This window comes from Neovison vison, chromosome 6, assembly GCF_020171115.1.
Source record: "Neovison vison isolate M4711 chromosome 6, ASM_NN_V1, whole genome shotgun sequence".
NCBI classification, from domain to species: Eukaryota; Metazoa; Chordata; class Mammalia; order Carnivora; family Mustelidae; genus Neogale; species Neogale vison.
Window position 1 is genome coordinate 82,662,830 of NC_058096.1, and position 18,508 is coordinate 82,681,337.

An 18,508-nucleotide genomic window follows, 5' to 3' on the forward strand; every position below is an offset into this window, starting at 1 on the left:
GAGGACAATATTAGAACTCTTAGTTTTGTTTACTTTTCATTATCATCCTTTAAGATTTCTATTTTTGAAATTTTCATAATAAAAATGATGAGTGTAATAATACATGTGTATTATTTATAAGTAAATAAATATAAACATGGAGGGTGCTTGCTCAAATTATTTTCCTGATGGGATGTGTTATTTAAATTTAAAGGAGAATTCTCTAATGCACCAAGGTTTTGCCTTTCTCTTCTCATTCTTCTTTTTTTTTTAATTATCTGTTATTTTTGTTTTTGTAATATGGTTTTTGTAATTTGCCTTTGTGCAAATTATTCTTTTTGCCAGGAAAACTAACCTGACGCAAGGTCAGAGAAGACTCTGACCACCCAACAAACACTGCTGTTCTTCATCACTTCCTCCAGGCCTTTTATTTTTTTACAGGCTCTTTCAGTGGGGCATTGTGCCTTTCTTTACTTGCAGATTGCTTGTCTCCTTGGGGCAGAGCATGATTATTTATGTCTGGCCTCTGCACAGAGGTTGGCATAAAGCAGGCATTTGCCAAAAGTGTTTGTAACTTAATGAATGAACTTAGGGTTCTATTCGCCAGGACTTCACTGTGATTTTGTTGTTGTTTCTTCCATGTTACTGCTCACGTCATCCTCCTTATATGAAGCCCTGCCCCTCTTTCATTTAAAAGCCCAGACTCTATTTTAATACCTAACCTCCTTCCAGCCAGCTCTCTCCCAGTCAGGAGTGTCCCAGACATTTGCATCTGCATCTACAGTCCAGCCTCAATCTGCCCTCTCAACCCCCTTGTCTTCGGCTTCCTATTATGAATGATATTCTCCTGGAGTTTACCTTTTAATCACTAGATTTTATTCAGACCTTCTTTTCATTCTTAACCTCACCTTTGCTTCTTAGATAATGCCTATCAGATTTTCCTGGTTCTCAGTTTACAGCCTAAAAGTCCCTACCCTAATCTCGGCTTTTGAAATCAACAAACCCAATTCCTGTTTATCCCATTCTCACCTAGCTTGCTCTGAAAGGGAGGGCTCAACAAAACTAATGTCTCTCCAACACCGGATTCACCCTGCTCTCCCTGGAGGCTGACCTACATCACTTGTCACTTACATCGCACAGGAAAACTTAAATTTCTCTTAAGAATGTGGATAGTTACAGCTTATATAGAATAGACCCACTCCTTACTTATGCATTTATTTCCTCGAGCACGATATTAACACTGCAATTCAACACATTACATCTAAGTCTCGGGGAGCATCAGAAGGTCTCCTTTTCGTTATACCCAGAACTGGTGCTTCACTTTTATTTATGCTTTGACACTACAGCCAATTATCCTGGGAACTGTCAAGTGTGTTTGTAACAGTGTGGACTGAAAACAAACCTCCAAATGTTAGCCAGATGGGGCATATTTTATTTCAGCAGTAAATTAAATTTTTTCTTTTTTGTCTCCATAATGGTCAGTTTTGAGACCTCTTTTCTATGGCATATGGAACTTCTCAATGCTTTGGGAACTGGAACATGTGTGTTAATAAAGGAGATTTCTCTCTCAAATTCCAGTTCTTTAGCAATCCCCAATCAACTTTGTCAACTGTCTGTTCCTCTGATAATCAGAGCACCATTCCCTTTAAAGGGCTGGGCCACACATGCACTGGAATGAAATTATTAATGGTATCTCTGGTTGCTCCCAGAGGCCATCCTTCTCATTTCCTAAGTAAATTAATGGATTTTTCTGCCCTTTTTCTAAAATCTTTCTTTTATAATGGAAATCGATGAACTTAAAATGGATTTTTCTTTAAGTAAACTGCTCCTTTACATTTACTTACATAAAGCAATGTAACTAAAATAGTACATCTGTAATATCTGTTATTCCTTGATTATAAAAGAAACCATACTTCTAACATAAAATTTCAAAAATGCTAATTCCATCAACCAGAGCTAACTATTGCTAATATTTTTTGTATTTCATTTTGGTTGTTTTAATGGAATCCTCCAAATAATCCTCTATATAAATAATTTTGTATCTTGCAATGTGGCAAATGATGTAGCATTGTTTCATGTCACTAAATATTTCTTATAAACATGATTTTGCATGTTTTCTTAATATTCTTCCATATGGATGGAAAATATATACGTGCACACTTTCATTCTCCCGTCTTGAGACATTTAGACTAGTTACAAAAAACTCCATAATATTTTTTGGTGTGCACACATCTGAAGTTTTGTACACATTTCAGATTATTTCTTTAGAATAGATTCCTAGAAATGGAATCACTGTGTTAAAGGATATGAACATTTTTAAGACTCTTGACCTGCATTGCTAAATTGTTTTTTAAAAGTGTTGAAATAATTTACACTCCAACTAAAAATGTGTGAGAGTGTCTAAACTCCCTTGCTATAGCCAGAACTGATCATTATCCTTCAAAAAATGGATTAAAATAGACATTACTTATGGGGTTAATTAATTTTTTTGAAAGAAAGAAAAGCATACACAAAGGATAATGTGACAAATACCTACATGCTCGCCATATTAATAAATATCGGTATTTTGCTTCTGATTTTTAAAATTTATTTATTTATTTATTTTAGAGAGAGGGAGAGAGCACAGTGTAGGGCAGAGGGAGAAGGAGAGAATCTCAGGCAGACCCCACACTGAGCACTGAGTCTGATGCGGGGCTTGATTGCACCTTCCTGAGATCACTACCAGAGCTGAAACCAGGAGTAGGATGCTTAATTGACTATGCCATGAAGATGCCCCCATTCTGATTTTTTTTTTTTTAGATTTTATTTATTTATTTGACACAGATCACAAGTAGGCAGAGAAGCAGGCAGAGAGAGTAGGAAGCAGGCTCCCCACGAGCAGAGAGCCCGATGCAGGGCTCCATTCCAAGACCCCGATACCATGACCTGAGCCGAAGGCAGAGTCTTAACCTATTGAGCCCCCCAGGTGCTCCCTGATTCTGATTTTTTTAAAAACAAAATTACAGATGAAATTGGGATCTCCTTAATTCCCTTTCTAGTAATATTTCCCTCACTCTTTTACACACTTCTTTGTTATCCAGAAGCAAGCCTATCAGGAATTTTGGTGTGATTCCAAATATGGTATTGTATTTTTACCACAGGTATGTACCCATAAGCATTCATAATGCAGCTTAGAGTATTATAAAAATAGATATGTTACCATATTGTTATACTTTTGCAATTTGCTTATTAAAACTTAATATCCTGTTTTCAAGACCGACTCCATGTTATTAAATATAGAACTAATTAATTCACTTTCACTGACTATATGGCATGATTATACCACAACAATTTCTTCATTTCTCTACTGATGACCATTTGCATTGCTCCTGATGTTTTGGCGCAAATAATATTCAGTTGACATCTGTACTTGTCCCCTGGTGCAGGTATGTGAGAGTTTCACCCAGAAACAGAATTACAAGATAATAGGGTACAAGGGTTTATCATATCACTATCTATTGCCAGATTGTTCCTTTAAAAAGATTACAAAGAAAAATTTGTCTTAAACTTTGTCTAGGACAGAAGATTTTTGTATCTTATAATACAAGACCTCTTTATGGTAAAAGAGAAAATAAGTATTTATAATAAAATGCCTAGGCATGTTTCTGATAAACTTGAAGAGGAATTAAGATTCTGGAAAGCAAGCTACTCACCCACCTAAATTGTCAGCTAGCAGTCATTTATGAATCTAATTAATGATTATATATAGCTTTTCTTAAGTACTTTTTTCTTTTATGAATAGGTTAATCTTTTATATTATCTATAGTATACAAACATTCTCATTTTTTCCACATCTTTGCCAAGACTTGTATTGTCACAATTTTTTATCCTTACCAGTCTGATCATTGTAAAAAGGCATATCATTTTAAAATATTTAAATTACTTATTTCACTGATTTTTAGTGAGACTAAACACCTTTTCTTACATTTATTGACATTTGAGTTTCCCATTCATTGAATTTTCTGTTCACATTCTTTGCCCAGTTTTATCTTGGGTTGTTTGTCTCTTGCTTGTTGATGTAGGAAATTTTTGTGTTACTTATACATATTTCACCTTATGCTTGTCTTCAACTTTGTTAGACTATTTTGCAATACAAAAATTGAAACATTTACTTAGTCAAAAATATTTATTTTTTTCAGGATTTCTGCTTATGTATCTTAAGAAATTCTTTCTTATCCTGAGGTCATAAAGATAGCTTCTCATACTTTCTTCTAATTATAAGATTTCATTGATTACATGCAGACCTTTAATCTACCCAGATTTATATTATCTATATAGTGTCTTTGTTATTCTTGGAAGAAAGGGAGAGAAATGATGGCCAGAGATCAGAATATCAGCTAAACTTTACTAAGAAGTCACAATGTCAGCCACTGTTCTGAGAACTATGTATGAACTTATTCAATCCTCAAACAGCTCTATGAGGTAGTAGCAGGTATTATATCCACTGTATATATAAAGAAACTGAAGCTCAGAGCCAAAGGCTTCAGAACTGGAAAGTGGCACAGTGTGATTTTAAACCCAGGAAGTCTGGCTTCAGCCTACTCTTGTAGGCATAGGAGTCAAGGATTCACCTACTCTCCTAGGCATAGGAGTCAAGATAGGTATGTTATCCTATTGTAATACAAAAACCATAGTTTTTAACAAAACAAAAGATTGCCTCTTCTTTATGGGAAGTTTGTAGTGAGTCTGGGTGGCTCTCCAGAGCAGCAGTCCCCCATGTTGTGGCTCAGAATTCTTTGCCCATCCGCTGGCAACCTAATAATATCAACATTTGCTTCTACAGTTACTATGGTAGGTGAAGAGAAGGGACATGGAGAATCACATAGTTGTTTCTAAAAGTTTTTGCCTGGAGGGACACGTATCCCTTCTCCTGTTTCATTGGTTGAAGCAAGTCACATGGCCAAGCCTTACTTCAGAAGGCAGGGAAATGTTATCTTCTTATGTGCCCAGAGTAGAGAGGAACCAGACATATTGTGGTGTCATTGACCAGCCGTGTAACTTCCAACAGGTCCCTTTGCTTCTAATTTTAATTTTAATATCTGAACAATGACAGGATTCACTCATTTATTCAGTCGGTACCCACTATGTATCGGGTACCACCGTGTGGCCCTGCAAATGCAATGATAAACAGGGTGCAACTTCTGTCATCAAGTGGGTGGCAATTTAATAGCTATCTTACTGTTGATGTTTAGTTCTAAAATTCCAGGATTCCATTAAAAAGCAATTGCATTAACAAACCTTCTAGAGCATTACATGCTAGAGACTCGGGCATTTTCTTAAGAGTTTCTTCCTTTTTGGTGTACGTGAATTCCCTTGGCTGCAGTGTTAACTCATTTCTAGCAACAGATATACACATGTAAATCACTTTCAAATTCCTGGTGTATGTGCCTAGTGGTGTATGTGGGGGAAATAAAGCAGACTTTGGATTATTCTCACAGCTATTCTGAATTCAGTGGGCAGAACACTTCATTAAAAAAAAAAAAGAAGAAGAAGAAAATCAATTTGATTGAAAAATACCTGGAGAGATAACTTTGCTACATAACGTACATTCCAGATATCAGAGGGTTTTCTTTTTATTACCTATGAATAAATAAAATTACAAAACTAAAGATTTCAAAACCATTTTGATTTTCAGTTAATTTTTCCCTAGAGGAATGTTTATTGATATAAAATGGAAGAAATACGAAGATGCATATTTGTGAGCATGCACAAAACTGGTTTGCCAATTTAAGAAAAAGATCTCTCAGGACTTGAAGCAGCCTGCCAAGTGTTAATTTATTAGTTGCCTGCAGTTAAAATAGAGTTCACATGAAAAATTTATAAGAAGTTGAGGCATTGTCTTTAATCGTGATGCAACAGTTTAAAATTTGAAAGAAATATGCAAAAAAAATCCATTCTACTTTACATTGATCTGATTATGGCATTTCTTTTATTCTTACTACGGCAAGTTTAATTCTTAAACCAAAGCCAAAAAATAGTGATGCAATAGTTGGACACATTAAATAAATTTCTGCAATAGTTGGACCATTCTAAATAAATTTCTGATTAATCACATCTATTTGTCATTCTTCTTACAATCCTTTCACACTTAAGAGGTATTGAGTCATTTCACAATTTAACAGGTTTTGATTAATCATCTACTTGTCTGTACTTTGAATTTATTTAATATTGGTGTGCTTGTTCCCCTTCTAATAGTAAAACAAGGACAAAGACCATGATCATATACTCTCAGAACCTCTGATTTGCCCAGTAAGCATCCAATACCTATTATTGGGCTTTCTTGAAGGCAAATTAAGGGTAATCAGAATCTTTGAATATGTGAAGGGCTTACAGCAGTTTGTTATATTTACTAAGGAGATACCAATAACCATTCTCTATTCTCATTGTCATATTCTCCCTGAGTGATCCAATAATTGCTGTGATATCAAGTGTTACTTTATGACTTCTAAATCCATGTCTCCAGTAATGGCTTTCTTCCTGAAGTCCACACAGGCATTTCAACCACCATCACCATCTGGTTAGCTACAGACTCCAAATACATAAATGAGAATGCCTTCTTCCTCCACCTCAGCTCCCTTTGTGGTCTGTTTTTCAGAAGCGTGCCCTCATCCACGCAGCCCTATGATGCACTTGGAGTTATCCTTGGTTCTTCCATTTTCTTTATCAAGAACCAAATCCTGTGGGTTCTACTTTCTTTAATAGCTCTTGAATCCATCCTCTCCCTACAACTTCCAACTTCAGTTCAGACCTTCATCTCCTACCTGCTTCTAGTAATAGCTTCCTAAGCAGCCTTCCTATCTCCAGCCAGGTTTACTTGATTGTTTTGTCCATACCCAGGCCTATGACTTTTCTCATGCAAACCTGTTCACATCAGGTAGATACACGTCCAGTTTCACTCTGTTTGGTGAATGGGTGCAATTCCATATTCTGGTCCTTTTCCAGTTTGGCCGTATGCTCAAGAGGTCTCACTTGTGTCCTGAGAGCATTGCCCCTGTGTTCATAGTCCTAAAATGCTATGTCTCAAGTCATACTTGCCTCATTAGAGCTCTTTCTCACCCTGACCATGCTCCCTCTCTTCTGCCCATCTTATTTTCTCTCTCTCTCTCTTTTTTTTAACTTTGTGGCAATTGTAGAGGACGAGGGGATGAAGAGAAGTGTAGGAGGGAAGAAATGAAAGGCACCAAAGAACTGGAACCCAGTTTCCTGATGCTCTTTCCCTTTTGATCCTAGAGTCCATGATCTGCTTCTGTAAAGATGCTTTCTATGCCATATTGTTTGTGTAGTTTTTGTGTGTCTCTGAGTGGGCTGTGTTATGTCAGTCCGTGAGCCTCAAACAGCACTGTTGAGAATCTGATCAAGCTACTCCATAGTATTGGTGCCTCGGAATCCATTTTGTTTGGCCAAGTGGGCTGTAGGACACTTAAACTGACACTAATCCCTTCGTGCCCACTCATGGCCTAGATGGCAGCCTGCATAGCCAAAAGAAAACACATACTCCTGGTAGGATACCTTTAATCGCTCCTGTGATCAATAGTTTCCTCTGGTTCTGAGGACCTTCTCCTGGTGTGCCTTTTAGATGGACTCTGTCAAGGCGTACAGAAAACTGCTCTTTTTAGTTTGAATTGATTCCTCTGGCCTTTGCCTGGGAACTTTCCAAAGCCCTCCACCCACAACTGCAATAAATGCATGTGTCCTAGGTCCTGCCTCTCTCTCTGCCTGCATCTTAATTTGACCTCCCGCTGTGGCCCCTAGAGGTGTGCTGTGTACTTCCTCCAGGACCAGTGAGTAATAAATTTCTCTATTTCAATTTCCCTTGTGGTATTTTGTTGAACTGAGACTCACCATCTGGCACCCTGTGCTCCATTTAACAAACATTAATTTAACAGTCATAACAGGCAATGATCCTATCTACCAATATCACTCTGTCCTTTCAATGATTACCACATGAAAATCATTACTTAATTATTGTTTTTTTAAAGTATATTTTATTTATTTGACACAGAGAGAGAGAGACAGCACAAGCACGCCGAGAGGCAGGGAGAGAGAGGTGGGGGGGAAGCAGCCTGATGCAAGGCTCGATCCTAGGACCCTGGGATCATGACCTGAGCCAAAGGCAGAGGCTTAACCCACTGAGTCACCCAGGTGTCCCTTAATTAGTGTTTTTTGATAATGATGCAAAAAGGTATAGGAAAGAAGAAAAAAACCCAGCTGTTAAGAAAAAGGCAAACTGTTTCTAGACAATCTTGAATATTAGCTTACAATGTCCAAGGAAACAAACCCTTACCTTCTGTTGTGGAAATGTGGACTCCATCATGGCTGTTTCAAAGCTGTGAGAACCTTCTGCCTGGGTCTTCTCCCACAGAGCTCTGAGGAATTGTACAGAATGACTCTGTATGGACAGGGGCTCAGGAAACAGACTCTGAAAGGGCATTAATGAGAAAATCATAACATTATCTCCTGTCTTAACAATATTGTTTGATCAACTACAATGTACTATTTGGGTTGAAATTCAACATGGTTTAAATTTAAGCAAATTAGCAAAAAAAAAAGTCTATCTTTAAGATCAGGCATATATATTTAAGGTTTTTCATTTTTTTAAAGATTTTATTTATTTATTTGATAGCAAGAGAGGGAACACAAGCAGGGGAAGTGGGAGAGAGAGAAGCAGGCTTCCTCCTGAGCAGGAAGTCTGATGTGGGGCTGGATCCCAGGACCTGATCCCAAGATCATGACCTGAGCCAAAGACAGATGTTTAAGTGACTGAGCCACCCAGAAGCCCCTAGGCTTTTCATTTTTTTTAGAAAAGTAAAATTATGGGATAGGATTTCAAGCCAGTTGATATTGATCTCTAAATATGCCTAACCTTTGTCATGTAATGTTTACCTTGATCATTTCTCAGGCATGGTTACTTAATTAGAATATGGTTATTATAAATATTCATATTTATTTGTCCAAAGATCTGAGAATTATGGTATAAAATTAAAACTAGAGTACAAATATCAAGTCTGTTTATACAGAGTAGATGATGAAGGCTAGAAATTAAATAACTAAGTGTTCACTAGGCAACAACTCAAATATGAATAGTATAAATGGATGGTAAGGAAACAAAAACACCTTTTTTTTTTAAAAAATATTTTATTTATTTATTTGTCAGAGAGAGAGAGAGCACGAGCACAGGCAGACTGAGTGGCAGACAGAGACAGAGAGCGAAGTAGGCTCCCTGCTGAGCAAGGAGCCTGATGTGGGACTTGATCCCAGGAAGTTGAGATCATGACCTGAGCCGAAGGTAGCCACTTAACCAACTGAGTCACCCTGGTATCCCAACAAAAACACTTTTAATTTTAAGATGTACAAGAGATAACTATTTCCAGAGCCAATACTCTAGTTTTGGATAAAAAGATTGTTCATGTAAAAATCACATTTATACATATTTCATTCAAGTCAACGACAATAAAATTTTCAAAGGAAGATTTAAATTGTGTTTATATATTTACTAATCAATCATGGATTTAATAGTCATTTAAACATTGTGACATGATATTTATAAAGTGAGAAGTATTTTAATTGGAAGGAATGATTTTATAAAAACATAGAACATAATATAGGGCATAAAATATAATTTACATACATATAATACCATACATTTTATCCTTTATGTGTGAGGTATGATAAAATAATGATACTGGCTTACAAAATTTTATTTTTGTAAAATAAAATGTCCAAGCATTAGTTTATCAGAATTTAGGTGGTCTGTGTGTATAAAGTATCTATTTAGTACATGAAAATTAATAACTTTCTTCCAGAAAAATCTAATTATTATCATCATCAAGATAAACTATTTCTTATGCTGAGTGGGGAAATGTGGAGGATTTTAGACCCCAAGTAAGTGGTCCACAGATCAAAAAAGACTAAGAGCCATAACAGATAAATTGATTATACCACCCATAATGAGGACACATCTGGAAAATTCTTGATTATTATCAGAAAATTATACAGCATATGATTTTTCACTTAAAGAAGAATAGGACCTGATTCAACAAATCACCATTCCAAAGAGGACCAGTTAGACTGGAATCTGTGAATTTAAGAATTCCATGAATATGTTAACTTGACAAAGAAAGGTGAAGAGTTTCACCCAGCGTATAAGGGTAGTACTGGGTTTGTAATGATCAAGTCAAAGATTTGATTTTTCTTGACCCCAAAGTCAGGATTCTCCCAGGCTGCACAATATCAAGGTTGTAGAAAAAGAAAGGAAACATTGTAAAATGAACAAAGAAGAAAAGCATCATAAACAGATGCTTAGGGGTGATTTTGTTAAAGAGAAAAACAAAACATCATACTTAGTCAATAAAATAAGACTGAAGGGACAAAAGTAAATCAAGTTGTTTGGTTTATTTTCAGAAAACTGACAAGTAAAGAACAAAGCTAATGATGAAACTAAATACAAACTCACTAATGGAAACTATTTGAAAAACATAAGCAAAGCAGAAGAAAAATAAGATCATTTCAAGAAAAGGAAAAACAAAATCAATTCTGGTTTTTATACTCACATACAATTTGACTCACATCAACATGTAAGTTGTTTTCTATGAGATATTATTAAGTGTTCTTATTATTGTGTTCTTAAGTGTTCTTATTAAGTGTTCTTCCTATAGGAAAAGATGGTTTTCCTAAGGCATGTCTAAGCAGCCTCTTCTCTTTCTTAATTACTATAGTTCCATTTTATGATTATGATCTATTCAACATTAAAATTCATCTTTTTAAAAGAGCTTACCTTTTCTTTATAAGGAATGTAATTGGTTGGTAGGGGTTCTTATAGAAATATTTTATTAATAGAAACAAACTATACTATCACTTGACCTAATTTTTACCTGTTTTACAAATTCTTATTCTGTTTTTCTGCCTCAACTCTCTCTGCTTCTGCCTGAAACCCCCCATTTCATTTTTTAACACATGTGCTACTAGGAAAAGACCACTGAATAGGGGCTAGGTGGCCTGCAGTCTTCATTTAATTTTCTTATCTGTAAAAATGATGGCTGATACTCCTTCTACTACTAACATTTTATAATCTATATTCAACTTTTATGTGAAAGTTAATGCATTCAAGATAAGTATTTCCAGATATTCAAGGATCTCCTCTGATGCTAAAAGCTTTGCATCAAGTTATTCATTAAATTGGAAGTTTCTCTTTGTGTAACTTTACCTATATACATAAATTCTATGGGAATAAAGGACATTCCAGTATCTTAAAGATGTCAAAAAGGATATGTTGACACTAAAATTAATTGGAGATCGGAAGGCTATAGAGAAATAAAGACAAACACTACATAAGGAAAGCGATTCCTCCAAATAAGCTGTTTTTGTTGTCATTTAACAACAACAACAACAACAACAAAATATATATATATATTATATATATATATATTTTAAAGAGAAGAACATTCTCTTCTTTTTTAAAGCTAAGAACATTCAAGATATTACTAGGTTTGGCCTCCTTAATACTAATCCAAATTTTTTCATAAAGAAACTACCCTAAAATATAAAAAACACATGTTAAAAATTATTAGTGAAATGTGTATGCATTGCTGTTATTTACATATGAACTCTAATCAAAGGATAATCTGGTAAAAATGATTATAAACTCATACCCCTCTAACTCACTAAGGAGCCATGACAAACATATATGTACACACCTGCTGAAAGAGAAACATGATCTGGATCCATGGCTGAGGTTCTTGGCTGATGAGTATAAAACTGGATTTACTGTAGAGGCAGTAATGACCCTTCAGGGAGCAGGTGAAGAACAACTTTGCTACACGATTTCTGACAGAATCTAGAAATGAATAAACATAGCATTACACATAGATTCTTCTAGAGTTGTACTTTATAGAAACATCTTTAGAAATATGTTCTTCAGTTTCAGTCTGCAAGCAAGTAACTCTGAACAACTGCGCATTTAGGTTCCATTTCATGGAATGTAGATTTAACTAAAGAGGTCTTCAACAAGTTATATTTTTTCTATCCACCTTTCCCTTGTTCTCATTAATAAAGCATCAGGAATCTCCAAACAACTCACCTGGAAGAAAGAAGACCTGTCACCAATAAAAAGGGAGAAGAGTGTTATTACTATCTGATTGGGCACTTTGAAATGATAATGTGGGAAGGATAAGCAAAGGCATCAAGAAAACCCAGGCATTTTCTTGGCAGTGGATAGTATGCCATGAGCCAGTAACATTGTTCTCTTGGTTGTATAGGAGCCACAAAGATAGCCTCCAGAATAACTCTGCCAGTGGTGTGGCTTCCTGTGAACTAGCCTGGTGTGGTTTGAAAGTTCATCTTATACATTGAAGAAGTTCAGTAGGGAAAATTAATGAGATCATTTTTTAGGGATAAGGAGCCAGGGAGGGTGGTGGTGGTGGTGGCGTGGAGTAGAAGGGGCAAGAAGCCACAACTAGGAGGAGGCATTTAGTTTTTACACCCTACAGGATGGGTGTTATTATTTCTATTTTAAAGCTGAGGAAACTTAATGCATTAGTGGATCAGCTTAGTGAACCACTAAGGAAACTTACCGCATTAGTGGATCACTTAGTGAACCACTGTGAATGCCTTGGACAGATGAGTGATGCTCAGGGATGCAGAAAAACTGTGGCAGAGCCAGGATTTGAACTCAGCTGAGCTGATGCCACATTAAGATGCTTTAGGCTCTAGCATATCGGGAATTTTTAGATCTGTCATATTGATAATGCATGAGGTATTTATTCTTTCAGATGTGAGGAATGACAGGTTTTTCAGGAAGAGCTTAGAAAAATTAAGGAAGAGTGACCAATGACATATTAAGGAAGAGGACAAGGCATTAGAAATAAAATAAAGTCACCTGTCAATTTAGAAATATATACAGAAATCTTAACAATTAACAACCTTCTGTCATTCTGAAACACTGGTGTGTAAGAGGATATTTTTGTGAAGTTAATTGTTTTGGGGAATTTAAAAAAATTGGGTTGAGCATTCAATATCCTTGTATAAAATCAGAAATCATTTCTGTATTCTGTGGGTGAATGAATTATGAGATATAAAAAGTGACTGAAGTTTCAGTGGAAAAGACCAAGAGGCCCTCCATTGAGAAAGAAAGAGCTCAATGTATAGAATTGAGCATAATATTGGCTTAAAATTGCCCTATCAGAAATTATTTGATATGGTAGCTAAAAATCCTTTTTTGGTACAGATGTTCTGGAAAATTGGATTTAAATTAATCTCTACTAGAGAAACAGGAAACCAAGTAGCCCACAAAAGCACACACAAAAATGATACTTGAAATAAAGCTATCTGTGATGTATATGCTGAGACAGCAAACAGTATGTTTTGCTTTAATAGAAGGGTTCAAAAGAGAACAAGTTCTTTTCTAAAAACCTATGCAGTAGCTTGACAGTCACAAGTTGGACTTCAGGCCTCTACCATGAAAAAAGTTTTTGTATTTCCCTTTCCCTAAATATTCTCACTGCTCATTCATGTTTTCTTCTGCAAATTAAAATTGATTAGATATATTTTACTGACCTGGAGTCTACCAGTTTTCTATACACAAACTACAGGGGTCCCAGATCACACAAAATAGGCAAAGCAATAGAAGATAGAGGTCTTTAACTTAGAAGCAAATATGCTGGCTATAAAAATAACCTGGTTCTGAGATATCTTCTGTTCATGCTTTCTATAACCTGATCTGTAGCAATATTTTTTCCTCACTTTTTTCAGAGCTTTCCTAACTTGGAAAAAATTCCCACAACATTAACACTTATTCTTCTCTGCAATTTTCTCCCTCATGTTCACTCTGTGCTATTGAATGGTAGGCATGCAGTAAATGGTTGTTGGATGAATGAATGAATGTAAAACACTACAGGGAGAGCAAGAAGGGTCAGAATGTTGACCCTGCTCTTAAGAAGTTTACAGCCAAATGGGAAAGACATCTATAAGCAAAACATAAATTGTTTTAAGTCCATGGGGTAATGGAGGGACACAAAATTCTGACTGCTCAGAGAAATGAGTAGCTATTTTATTTGGAGAACAAGGGGAATCTTCATGGAAGAGGAAATATTTGAGGTCACTTTGAAAGATAACCATGATCTTGAACTTAGAAAAAGTTGGGAGGAGAAAAGCATTTTAAGCATATGGAACATCCAGAAAAAAATCATATAAAGCATGAATTTAAGGTAATTCCAGATGGTAAGGTTAGTGTATCTGGGTCATTATGATATCTTTTGCTTATACAGTTATTGTCCAAAGGGTTATTTATTTTTACAGAGTACATGTTGGAGGTCATGCATTGCTAAATATAGAATGCTTTGTATATACCATATTGGATTATTTCTTTCTTTTGGTAGACAACAGCCTATCTTTGTAAAAATCAAAGGATTTGTTATGGTCTTTATAAATACTGAAGTTAACATTAACATCAATAATTGTATAATATAATGTGTTATAAGTTGAAATATCCAAAATATATACATCACACACATGCGTAGATTTAAAGGTATGATACAAAATATAAGAATAGGTTCCAGCTCAAGATGGCAATATAAGAAAACCCTGAACTCACTAATAAACAATACGCTTGATAAAGAACTTAAAACAATGATCTCAAAAATACTAACTAGGCTGGAGAAAAGAATGGAAGAACTCAAGTGACACCTTCAATAAAAAGATAGAAAATAATAAAAAGAACCAATCAGAATGGATGAATACAGTAACTGAAACAAAAAACACACTAGAGGGAATCAACAGTAGATTAGAAGATGCAGAAGAATGTACCAGCAATCTGGAAGACAGAGTACTAGCATACAAGCTGAACAGTAAAAAGAGAAAAGGATTTTTAGAAATGAGGATTAAGGGACCTCTTGGACAGTGTCAAGCCAACAAACATTTGCATTGTAGGGGGTCACTGAAGAAGAATTGAGAGAGAGGTGTAGGAAACTTATGTCAAGAAATAATAACTGAAAACTTCCTTAACTTAGGGAAGGAAATAGATATTTAAGTCCAAGAAGCACAGAGTTCCAAATGAGAGGAACTAAAGGAGGTCTACATCCCAGCACATAATAATTAAAATGTCAAAGCTAAAAGATAAAAAGGGATCATAAAAGCAGCAAGAGAGAAGTCACCTCAAGGGAAAACCTGTAGGACTATAAGATGACTTTTCAGCAGAAACCTTGCAAGTCAGAAAGAAGTGGCCTGGCATGTTGAAAGCGCTTAATGTAAAAAACCTAGAGCCAAGAATACTCTACCTGGAAAAGTTAACATTCAGGTTTGAAGGTGAAATAAAGAGTTTCCCAGACAAACAAAAAATAAAGGCATTTATCACCACTGAATCAGCCTTATAAGAAATGTTAAGGGGATTTCACTATTTGCAGACGACATGATACTATATAGAGAAAATCCTAAAGATTCCACCAAAAAAAATTACCAGAAGTAATGTATAAATTCAGTGAAGTGGCAGAGTACAAAATTAGTACATAGAAATCAGTAGTGTTTCTATACATTAACAATGAAATCACAGAAAGGAAAATTTAAAAAGTAACACCATTTATAATTGTTCCAAAAAGAATATAGTACCTAGGAATAAACTTAACTGAAGAAGTGAAACACCTGCACTCTGAAAACTGTAAAATACTGATGAAAGAAACTGAAGATGACACAAACAAATGGAAATATAGTCCATGCTCATGAACCTATTTTGATAAACTGTTATGAATGTGAGTCCATAGTTTATTCAGATTTCCTTAGTTTATTCTTAGTGTCCTTTTTCGGTTTCAGGGTCCCATTTAAGATACTAGGTGACATTTATTCATTATGCCATCTTCAGACTTTTCCTGGCTGTGGCAAGTTCTCAGACTTTCTTTGTTTTTGATGACATTGACTGTTTTGAGGAGTACTTTTGGTATGTATTTTGTGGGATAGCCCTCAGATAGCATTTGCCTGTTTTTCTCTTAGGATTAGACTGAGATTTTAAGTTTTATGGAGGAAGACCACAGATACAAAGTGCTATTTTCATCCTAACATGTCAAGAGTACCATTTGATCATCATACCTTAATAAATATTGATGTTGACCTTAATCGCCTGGCTGAGGTAGGTTTTACCAGATTTCTCTACTTTAAAGTTACTCTTCTTTTTTCTACTTTCCACATTATACTCTTTGAAAGGAAGTCATTATGTGTAGAGCACACTTAAGGAATAGGGAGTCAGCTCCACCTCCTTGTGGGGAGAAGAGCTACATAAATTATGTAGGATTCTGGACAAATTTATCTCTTCTTCTTTCAGTTATTTCATTCAAAATGATTTAATAATTATTGTATCAGTATACACTCATGGATATTTATTTTGTATTTCAGTACTATTTTATTTTGTTTGTTGCTCTAATTGTTTCAGCCTTGGCTATTTGGAACTCTTTCAGTTGCCTTCTGTGTTCATTTGGTGTGCCCCCAACATTGTGTGTGGTTTGGCTTTGTTTTGTTTTTGAGCACTTACCTATTTCGTGGGACTAAAAGATGCTCCAGACTCATCACGATTGTTTTCTGCCCTGTGATAGAATCAGCTGTTTCTCTAAGGAGTTCTTTTTATTGGAGAAGAGTATTAGAAACTGAGATCTGGGTACTAGAATATTTGTTGCTACCGGGGTGTCATTGCCCCTTGGCCCTCTCAGCTGTCAAAACAAGGAAATTATGAGTGTACACTAATCTGGGTATGTACACATGTCTGTATTTTCATAAATATCCATCTGTATCTATGTTAAGCTAAATATGGGTTCATACCAAAGACTTCATTTCATTACCATATGGCTCATTCTAGCCTCCTCTCCTTACTTATCTGAAAATTCCCGCTTCAATAGTGAGAAGCCTGACTCTCACTTTGGTAGTATTTTTATCTGTCTACTATAGAAGGTAAAGATCACTCTCTCTCCTTTCCTTCCTCCTTTCTGGCTTTCTTTCTTAAAAATCTTTATATATTTAGCATCTACTACAGTACCTGGTATAGAGACCTGGTATAACAATGATAATTTATTACACTCTATCTGTTCCTTCTGGAATAAAGATAAAACCGTAGGATAACCCCATGAACATAATGAGAAATTATAGCAGTAATAATACAATATTAACTTCTATGTTGAAATTTTATTTCACTTTATACAATCCACAATGTCATATCTAATATGAGAGATACATTTGCTAATGTGAACATTCTACCTTAGTTCAGTCACTTGTATTTTAGCTGTTTTCCAGATGCCAGTATCTTCTTATGTTATGATCTTGCTAAATAAATTTTATTTTATTCATGGTTGTAAAGTGCTAAAAAAAAATCTAAAAAGTATACCAATTAACATTTTGGAAAACATAAAATTAGAAATGGTCTTAAATAACATCCTGAAATTTCAAAAAGAAGTTATAATTTTACAGTACTATTTTAAAAGTCTAGTAGAAATTCTAAGTCAAACAAAGCTATAACCAAAAATAAAAATTAGATTTTAGTTCGTATGTGTACGAGTGCATGTGAATTGCTTGAAATAAGTAAGTCAATGTGTAAAACAACTAATATTAGTATTTACTCTCTTACCACTTTATTAGATGTTTTATATAATTCAATCAACCATTCAATCCTTGTAAGTATCTATGAGGATCTCTTTTCACTTTAGATATTAAAGGGTCAGAAATTTAAGTGACTTAATCAAGTAATAAGATGTGGACTATGATTTGGACCCAAGTTTATTAAAATGTCAAACCTATACTTTGTTCATAAAGAGATACTACCTCTTTGAAAGCCACACTGTCTAAAGACTAGAATCTGCCTCTCAAGCTGAGCTATCTATAATTTTTGCAGGGACAAGATCAAGAATCCAAGATAAATTGTCAGTATCTTTAACAAGACCATATAAGTTGTCCAGCTCTAGAAATGTAACCCAAGACTTTAATTTCTATGTAATTTCTATATAGCCAATGTAATTTTTTAACCTGGGAGTAGGACAGGTCTTCATAAATCTAAAGAACTGTGGCAAATTTATAAAGAAAAGTTCTTTACAGGCCTGTGTAAAATGGCAGTAATTGGTCTCTTTTATCTTCAGTGTGCTAAGTAGAAGAGGTTCTAAACCCCATAGGAATTATCAAAATGGCTATGCATAGAATTTCTTGAGGTGGACAAAGCTGTGGAATCACATAAAGGAGGATTGTGGTGGTAATTTTAATGCCCCATGATGCTCTGCTAGCAGCTGACAAGTATGACTTTTTTCTAAATATCTATATTGGATCTGAGAAACACATCATTCTTCTTGGGAGACTAGATACTTATAACGCATCACCCAGGGTGATTCTTACACATAATCTATGCCATTATATACTTTTTATTTAGAGATAAATGCCTCTTAAGAATAAATAGAGAATACAGCTTTGACTGTTTATATATATGGCTAGTAGAAATATCAAAGAGTTAGCTTTATTTTTCAGAAAAAAGAATAAG

The 18,508-nt window shown here is 35.1% G+C and overlaps 1 protein-coding gene across 6 annotated transcripts in view; it reads right to left on the minus strand.

The window, feature by feature from the left end:
* VEPH1 (ventricular zone expressed PH domain containing 1) overlaps positions 1-18,508 on the minus strand; it is a 249,980-nt gene that overhangs the window by 48,674 nt on the left and 182,798 nt on the right. For all 6 annotated transcript variants that reach the window (XM_044251673.1, XM_044251670.1, XM_044251672.1 and 3 more), the window contains exons 10-11: positions 11,712-11,851; positions 8,303-8,437 (exon numbers count right to left, since the gene is read on the minus strand). In XM_044251673.1, the coding sequence (XP_044107608.1) occupies positions 8,303-8,437; positions 11,712-11,851 (275 nt within the window). The remainder of the gene's footprint in view (positions 1-8,302; positions 8,438-11,711; positions 11,852-18,508) is intronic.